This window comes from Juglans microcarpa x Juglans regia, chromosome 7S (genome assembly GCF_004785595.1).
Source record: "Juglans microcarpa x Juglans regia isolate MS1-56 chromosome 7S, Jm3101_v1.0, whole genome shotgun sequence".
In the NCBI taxonomy this organism is placed as follows: domain Eukaryota; kingdom Viridiplantae; phylum Streptophyta; class Magnoliopsida; order Fagales; family Juglandaceae; genus Juglans; species Juglans microcarpa x Juglans regia.
The window spans coordinates 2,133,263-2,142,799 of NC_054607.1; the positions used below are offsets into that span (position 1 = coordinate 2,133,263).

The 9,537-nt window shown below is 30.8% G+C and overlaps 2 protein-coding genes across 2 annotated transcripts; one reads left to right on the forward strand and one right to left on the reverse strand.

The window, feature by feature from the left end:
* Positions 1–5,887: 5,887 nt before the first annotated feature.
* LOC121241440 lies at positions 5,888–7,491 on the forward strand. Its single transcript, XM_041139220.1, has one exon. The coding sequence runs from the start codon at positions 5,888–5,890 to the stop codon at positions 7,280–7,282; it is 1,395 nt and encodes a 464-aa protein (XP_040995154.1). The 3' UTR covers positions 7,283–7,491.
* Positions 7,492–8,339: 848 nt separating this feature from the next.
* LOC121241441 lies at positions 8,340–8,945 on the reverse strand. The gene has a single exon (XM_041139221.1). It carries the CDS (start codon positions 8,943–8,945, stop codon positions 8,340–8,342), a length of 606 nt encoding a protein of 201 aa, XP_040995155.1.
* Between the last annotated feature and the right edge of the window lie 592 nt (positions 8,946–9,537).

Here is a 9,537-nt window from a genome sequence, read left to right on the forward strand (position 1 = left end):
AATAGATTTAAATTATTTGATTGAAAAAATAGTCAATTATATTACGAAGGAAATACTTGATACATGAAAAAAAATTATAAAAGATTATGTTATAAATTAGTTTTACGTAATATATTAGATTATAAAATTCTTTTTAGTATAAAACAAATATGATATATCTTATTGAAATATACATATCGACTTATAAAATAATTATATAGTTTTTTTAAAAACCTACCACTTTACTTCGCGATTAAGAATTAGTTGTGGCGCATGCATGGCACACGCCACTGATACTTTTCATTTTATTTTTTCCGATTCTGTTTGGTGTTATTGGTGGTGTTGTTGGTGGTGTTTCTGTATTTCTAACTTTATGTCGGTATGTTTTTGTTGATATTTGTTTGTTGGGTCTTTATTCGTAGGAAAATAAAGTAAAATAGGCTATTGAAATTTTGTCCATAACGGTGTTTGGTTCCTCCCTCCTCCGTGTTAGGATGATGGGTGTGTTGTTCACTTCTCTTTTAGAGAATGGAGTTTTGATGCGAGGTATTTTTTTCATCTGTTTTAATACAGAGAATGACACTCTATTTTTTAGAATTTTTATGAAGTTTAGATAATGTCCGTTACAAAGTTTTTGTGTAACAGGAATGCTTATAACAAATGTTAATTTGATTTGTAATTTTGAGTTACAGATGTAATTTCTTTTATGGAATGAAACGAAGTCTATTTCTTATAAGAAAAAAAAAATTGTAATTGTAGTATGTCGTTTCAACTAATGGTTGTTAATTTAGAATAGCTAGATACGATAATTGCACATATTACAACTAAAATACTATTTGTTGAAATTAAAATACTATTATAATAGAAAAATGCTTATTCCACGGGAGGTAGCCATCGTGAAAAATTACGTACCGATGGTTTTTTTATTTAATAAATAAAAAAGTGTTTTTAATAATTTAGTGAATTTTTTAATATTTAAAATAATTTAAAAAATACATGAAAACAACACACAAAATAAAAGAAAAAAAAATTACGTTTACTAGAACTTGTCAACTAGTGTCAAGACCACCCTAGCAATTTCAAAAATGTTATTTTACTCACTTAATTTATCTTTTCATTTTGATACTTCATATATTTTAATTTTTTTATTTAATAATTAAAAAAATAATTATTAGTGTATTGATATATTTTTTTATTTTTTAAAAATATTTTAAAATAATAAAAAAACATAAATTAAAAAAAAAAAGAGGAAATCACAATTCTGACCTAGCAGCGGGCAACACTGGGCGACTCTGAGTAGCACCGCTTATTTGTTGCTACAGTAGCACACAGGCTGATTGAAATTTGAATAGACTTGAGCTTGTTTCACCATCAATGGACAACGAGTCTGTCGTACACTGGCTCATTTAATTAGCGAAGAGGACATCATTCGAATGACTTCACCCTGAAAACCTCATTCATGATCAATACATTGAGCCCTCCAACAATCAAATTGTGTGGATTACAGTCTCCTGTAAATCAAAGTGTAGAAAATGATCTGTATTTTTCCAACTGTAGAAAATGATAGCAGCAAAGGACACGAACACAGTTGTATTTCAACTCACCATCAGCCGTGATGCATGGCGTGATCCAAGAGAGACTTCGTTTGATTACTTAACTCATCTGAATTTATCTCAACTCATCATTATAATTTTTTTAAATTTTAATATAAAATATAATAAATAATTTAATTTTTTCAAATCTCAAAATAATAATAATATTAAAAAATAATATTTTAATAATATTTTATCATCTCAACTTAACTCAACTCAACTCACTTTAACATCTAAACACAACTTAAACAAAAATCCATGCACATATATATTTTATAACAGAAATGTTACGTACAAATTTAAAATGTGTAAGTCTGCGGTATAACTAATAAAATAATAGATTTTTTATAATTTTTTTTTATAACAGATCCACTTTTTTATAAAAAAAACTGCACGGTATTTATCCATTTAATAATTTTCTTTTAGCAAGAGGACAATACTTCTAATTTTATTACTGACCATCATGCAGAAATACTAACTTTTTTAAAAGTACTGTCCCTCTGTATGGATCTGCTATAGTAACCAAATTCTAAATTTGTTTATAGCTGGTAGTAAGGGCCTTCAAAAAAGCAACTGGGCGTGCAATTTTGTTGTCAAACACCAACCGTCTTTTTTTTTTTTTTTTTTTTTTTTTTATTTTTAAAATATTAATAACTGATACGTAGAAAAATAAATTTTTATAAATTTTTTTTAAATATATTTAATATTTTTTTTAATACTTCAAAATTTATATCTTTAATATGGTTAACAAATCTTCACTCACACTCCTATACCAAAAATAAAAAATAAAAAAATAAAATTTATCAAATCTGAGACTATAATATACTGAATTGATTAAATTTAAATTATTTGCCTGAAAAAATAGTCAATTATATTAAAAAGAAAATACTTGAGACATGAAAAATAATTATAAAAGATTATGTTATAAATTAGCTTCGCGTAGTAGTATATTAGATTATAAAATTATTTTTCGTATAAAATAAATACGATATATCTTATTATATATTTTAATAAACCTACCACTTCACTTCACGATTATAAGAGTTTGTAATTGTGGTATCTCCATTAAAGAATTAGATACCATAAATGCACATATTACGACTAAAATAATATTTTTTGAAATTAAATGTTAAAAATAAAAGTAAAAATGTATAAAAAATAATATTTTATTAAATAGTTATGTAATAGTAATGTTCATAATAGGGAAAATATTAGTGTGCCATAGGAGGTTTGTTTCCTCATTTTAACTACTTATATATTTAAATTTTTATTTTACTTAATGTTTAAAGAAATATTTTTTAATGTATTAATATATATTTTTTTATTTTTTAAAAATATTTAAATATATTAAAAAAATATAAAAATTAAATAAAATCAAAAATTAAATTTGTGCTAGCCAGCAGTACTGATGGCTGGCGGTAGCCTAGAACCACTCTCACGATGAGAAAAGCTTGTCTGCTGCCTCTACTTGATTGTTACAGTATATCGCTATGATAATTTTTTTTTATTTAATGTTTAAAGAAGTAATTTTAAATATATTGATATATTTTTTTTATTTTTTAAAAATATTTAAATATATTAAAAAAATATAAAAATAAAATAAAATAATAAAAATACAAAAGCTAACTTAACAGTATAAACGAGCGGTCCTCTTACAATAGTTGTTGTTACTGTTGCTACAGTTTGAAGAGTCTTGGATTGTTTCACCATCAATAATGGACAACTAGTAGTGAATTACAATGTCTCATTTAGGGTGCGTTTGGTTATCAAACTCACCTCAACAGATCTCAACTCATCATTACAACTTTTTTAAATTCTAACACAAAATATAATAAACAATTTAACCTTTTCAAATTTCAAAATAATAATAATATTAAAAAATAATATTCTAACAATATTTTATCATCACAACTCAATTCAATTCAACTCACTTCAACATCCAAACACACCTTTAATGTGCCAATAGGACGTCTTTAGAATGACATCACCCTCAAAACCTCATACATGATCGATCAATACATTGAGTGGCCTACACTCTCCTATAAATCAATTTGTGTCAATAGATCTTTTATTTTCCCAATTATAGAAAATGATAGCAGCAAATGACGCGAAGACAATTGTATTTGAACTCACCATCCATCATCCATCGTACTGATGGCGTGATCCAAGAGAGACCATAAACAAAAGTCTATCTTGATATATTTTGTAAGATATATTGGGCACAAGTTTAAAGTATGTAAATTTTGAGTTAATTTCCTTTTATAAAAAAATGAGTATCACTAAAAAGTAATATATTTTTTTGTAAGAACTGCACGATATTTATCTATTTAGGACTTGTATTAATTAATAGTCATTTTGTAATTTTTTTTTTTTTTTTAATAAGAAGAACAATTCTCCTAATTGTTTTCTATAAACCTCGCTTATAGAGAAGGAATGCATTTTATAAACAAGAAAAGAGTTTTGTGGGTTATATAAATCTCGAGACCAAAACTTTTGCAAAAATCATATATTCTAACAAAATAATCCACATAAAAATTATGTCAAACTATCTAGCTATCATAATAAAAAGGAAAACCTGTTCTACCACCCCAGTATTACTTAGTAAGTAACTAAGGAAGTGATTTTATGTGTATTGATATATTTTTTTATTTTTTAAAAATATTTAAAAATATTAAAAAAATATGAATAGAAAAATAAAAATAAAAAATTACAAAACATACTATCGATAACAATAAGCGGGGCTACTCAGGCAGAGTAGCACCACTCTAATAAAAATGTATAAAACTAGTATCTAAAGTGAGGAAGTTCTGCTACTATAATAAAACTGAGTAAAAAGAAGCATCTATACCAGCAGCTCCTAAATTTGCTAAAGCATCAGGCAAACTATTCCATTCTATGTAAGTATGAATTAATTCAAAACGAAATAAAGAATGTATGCTACTTAGTACGTAAGTCCACATTTCAAAATACTTCAAACTTCCAAGGAGGCTCTTGTTTTTTGTTAAAACAGTTCACAGAAAGTAAAGAGTCTGTCTCTATTACTAATTTTAAAATTTGTTGCTAATACTATAATAATAAACCATATTTCAAAGTAAAATGTTCAACAAAATATTTGTCCCATGACCCAGATGGCAAGAAAAACCATAAACAGACTTAACCATCATGATTTTTAATTATGACACCGCAATTAGCTATGCCAGGATTCCCTTTTGAAGCTCCATCAATATTCAGCTTAAATTTACAGATGGAAGATACCATTTAACTAATAAAGGCTTAAGAACTCTTCTTGTTTGTAATCTTTGTACATCTCAACGCGATGGACATTGTTCATGCTTGCAATCCTTGTAATTACTTTTCCCTTGTATCACTTGCCTTGTAATAATACTGTGTTTAATATAAATCACTTCAACAACTCTGTCACGCTCCCTCCTTGAAGACTTTATACTAAGTTCCTTGAACTGCACCTTCTTCTTAATTTTATTACTCCTATTACTCAGTACACACCATTTTAAAGACTCCTCGCATCAAATTCAATACATTAATACTAACACATTAATGGCTAACCAAAACAGGTATGCATTAATGGACCCAGACTGATGAATTCCTTGTAAAATTGCTTGTTCACACCAACCCTATAAGGCTATATATGTGTGTGTGTATACTGTATACATAATCAGCAAGGAAATAAAAGATAGCATTAGTTGGTCGAGTAAGAGCTGTGAGACTTCCAGTAGTAGTACGTACGTACTTACTTTCCAGCATTTCTTGCAGCCGAAATTTGTAAATTCCTTTTATTATTCTTCCATTTTTACAGTACTTAATTTCTAAATTAATTTCCATGTTGATCACTTTTTTTTTTTTTTTTTCATGAGTTCAAACTCAGATCCGATTATTCGTTTTAAAACAAATGATCCCTAATAATATATACATCATATTTGAAGGTATAAGATGCCAAAACTCATGATGTTGCTATCTTCTTTCTTGTCACTAGGAAAAGGAACTTGAGGAATGGAACAGACATTCATCTACCCTGCAATACACCCAACCGATCGTGATTACAATGAAAAAAAAAAGCTACTTGGATGCAAAGGGCTGGTCATTGACATTGCCAATCATTCCATTAAAAAAAAAAAAAAGACTTGAATGCAAAGAGCTGATCATTGACATCCCACCGGAACTGGAGGCTTCTCGTTGTCCTGATAAGTACTGTATCTACAGGGTTCCCAAGAGACTTCGCGAGGTCAATAATATGGCCTACACCCCTCGGCTGGTTTCTATCGGCCCTTTTCATCACCGCAGTGAAGAGTTGAAAGGACATGGATATACAAAAATTCCTAATTTTGAAGAATTTCTGTAATCGTATAATTGGGAAGAGCATCGATGAACTTAAAGGCGTCATCAGGCCCAAAGAAATGGAAATCCGCAGCTGCTATTCAGAGACCTTTCTACTTAGCAGTGAAGGGTTTCTAAACATGATTCTACTGGATGCTATCTTTATACTTGAGCTCTTCCGCAGGAAATCTGAAAAAGATTCTGGAAGCTCAAAGCCTCATGAAGAAGATTCTGAAAACTCAAAGGCTCATTATCAAATAGATTATATATTAAGCCGGCCGTGCATGGAATTCAGCATACGGCATGACCTGCTTCTACTTGAGAATCAGCCATTCTTTGTTCTTGAGGAGTTATACGGTCACTTATGCCAACATGTGGAACCCAATACAGAAGAAAAGACTCTTCTTGAGCTCTCTTGTGGGTTTTTTGGTGATCTCTATGATGGTGTAAAGCCAGAGCCCAAGAAGTGTTTTAATTATGATTTGGTGGGATATTTTCGCCCTACACAAATCCTAAGCCCAAGCTCACCAGAGCCCAAGAACGATGCAGTTAATGATTTCAAAGATTTGGTGAATCGATTTCCACAGGACCGAAGCTCACCAAATTTCATTGAAGTAAAGCATTTCACAGATTTGGTGAGATATTTTTTCCTTCCACAAAACCCAAGCCCAAGATCAGAGCCCATTGAAGTAAAGCATTTCACAGATTTGTTGAGAAGTCTTCTGCGTCCTTATGATGGAATTAAATATACTGCAACAAAGCTTGATGAGGCAGGGTTGAAATTCACTAGGCCAGATTCAGAAAGAGATTTACTTGATATAAAATTACGGCCGAATCACTGCTTAGAAAGGTTCCAGTGCTTCAATCTCTCATGGCTCTTGTCTTGCTTACCCTTCCTGAAAAGCGATTGCTTGGTACGCCGTGTGCAACGTTGCTTGGAAGTCCCACCCCTTTGTGTTGATGACAATACCGAAGGTCTTTTCCGAAACCTGATGGCCTTGGAGCAGTGCCATTATCCAAATGAAACTTACATCTGCGATTACATTGTGCTGTTGGATGATCTTATCACAACTGAATCAGATGTAATGTTGCTTGTTGAAAACGAGATCATTGATAACAATTTAGGTTCCAGCGCTGCAGTGACGAAACTGTTTAACAAACTCGGCCTGGAGATTGGACTACCTGGAAATTCCCTTTACGGCAATCTCTGTGACAGCCTTAATGAGTACTCCAAGAGCAATTGGAATCGTCTGGTAGGAACCTTGACTAAGGTGTATTTCTCAGACTTTTTTAAAGGCACTGCTACTGTTGCTGGAATTATTGTACTGGTTCTGACTTTGTGGAATTTCTGCAGGGTCCTTAGCAAGGTCTGGGTTTAAAGCATCTGTGGTAGTGTTTGTTGGAGTCCTAGGTAATTTAGATGCAGTATTAATGGATCATCGCATCCAGCTAAATAATTCGTAGGATTTTCTAAACATTTTTATTTTGGAAGTTTATGACTTTGTTTTAGCATCGATAGATCAGTGGAGAGTCTGTCTGTCTGTCTATCTGTATTGAAGCAAATTAAGTTCTTCGCTCTGTTACTATTTCCAGCAAATTAAATAAAGCCAGATGCTGCTGCATGGCATTGATTGTATGTAGAAATTGTCTTAGAAAGAGTCCAACTGCAAAATGAAGTGTTTGAAGTTCCATTTAAAGACTGCTGCTCGCAAACTCCATTGTACACTGCAGTAGAGGTCACTTAAAGAGATTTCATAAAAATAAATCTCATAAAATGATATGAGTTTATATAATATATTAAATCAATCCTACAATAAAATTAGTTTTACAATTCAATATACTACATCAAATTACGTCATATTGTAAATTTACTTTTGTGAAATTCTTTTGTAGCTAAAACATTTCTAATTGTTTAATAATCAATGTTTCGTAGCCATGTATATTTATTTCTATATTTGGCTAAATTAGCATGAGCATTAGACCAAAATTTGCACAAATTTAAAAGAAATAAATATTGTAACCACAAAGACATTTAATCAAGGTAAACTTATAAAGTTATAAACAACCTGTATGTCATATTGTATAGCTACCAATGCTAGTATTGTGTAAAATCGATATCCAAACCAAATTCAATAAAATATTTTCATTTCACACTTATTCTGCCTCGTGCTATATTTATTTTTCCTAATTTTAATTAATTATTTCCTGAAGGATTTAAATGCGATCATAAGATTTGATCGAAATTTTTACGTCTCTAAAAACAGTTGGTTAAATATCCTTGATTAAAAAATTAAAGAAACTAAAAAAAAGGTCAACAAAATAAAGATAATCTAATAAAATATCAAGAAATTTAAAAATGATTTTTAAAAGGAGAAAAATGTGTTGACTCTATTTTTTCTTTGATAATAAATCTGAAACTTCATTAATAAAGAGAGATTACAGAAATTTATCAAGCCAAATAGCCTGAGAAATAAAGTTTGGATAACAATCATTCCACGTTGAGATATTCTCAACGTTCCAAGCATACTGGGCCAGAATATGAGCAATCCGATTACCTTTCGTATAGACATGTTGAAACTTGCACTCTCCAAACACTCTTAACAACTTTCGAATTTCACACAATAATAGATCCAACATTGCATCAGAAGGAATATCATAGTTGAGCACTTGTATAGCCATCAAGCAATCTGATACCACAATCAAACTATGAATCCCCATAGTAGCACACAGCTGTAAGGCGCGAAAAATAGAAAAAGATTCAATAGCTTCAGCATTAATCACTTCAAATTCAACCTTGCTTGCTGCCATAATCACCATGTCAACATATTCTCTTAGCACCACACCCACCCCTGCCTTATGAAGATCACCAAAAACAGCACCATCCACATTTAGTTTCAGCCAACCCGATGGAGGAGGCTTCCAATCAAAGTACTCTCGAGCTTTCCTCATGGGCAACTGTTTCAGATCAATATAAGATCGAATAAGAGATAGAGCATGACCAATGACCTGTTGGACTTTAATAAATTTCTGCTCATGAATCATTTGATTTCTTCTTCACCAAAATCCGCAAGCAATAGCAAAGAACGAAGCTAGCTCCTCCTCTTGTCCTTGATTCAAAACTACTAAGGCTACTTGCAGAACTGGTAAATTAACTCATAGTTGTTGAATGAGAGGAATATAGGAAAACCAACCTGAATGAATATTGGGACAGTATAATAAAGCATGAGCTAGGTCTTCGGCTTGTTGATTGCAAAAACAGCAGAATCCTTCAATATTGACATGCTTTTTAAGAAGATTCTATTGGGAAAGGAGAATCTCCTTGCAAGCCCTCCAAGCAAAGACTTTTATCTTATTAGGAACTTTCATTTTCCGCAAGGCCTTCCACAAAGATTGTTGCAGCCTGTCATTAGAGCACTCCCCTCTCCCACCCTGAAGTTGTAACATAAAAAATATGTAGCAGCTTTTCACGTTGAATTTTCCACTCCTTTCATGGGATCAAATCATCTTATTAGATTGCTCATTAGGATATATCAATAATTTTAAGATATCTGTAACCAAACTTGGATTGAAGAGAGCTCAAAACTTAGCTAAATTCCAACCTCTAGTAACTGGATCAATTAAACTATCAACAGAA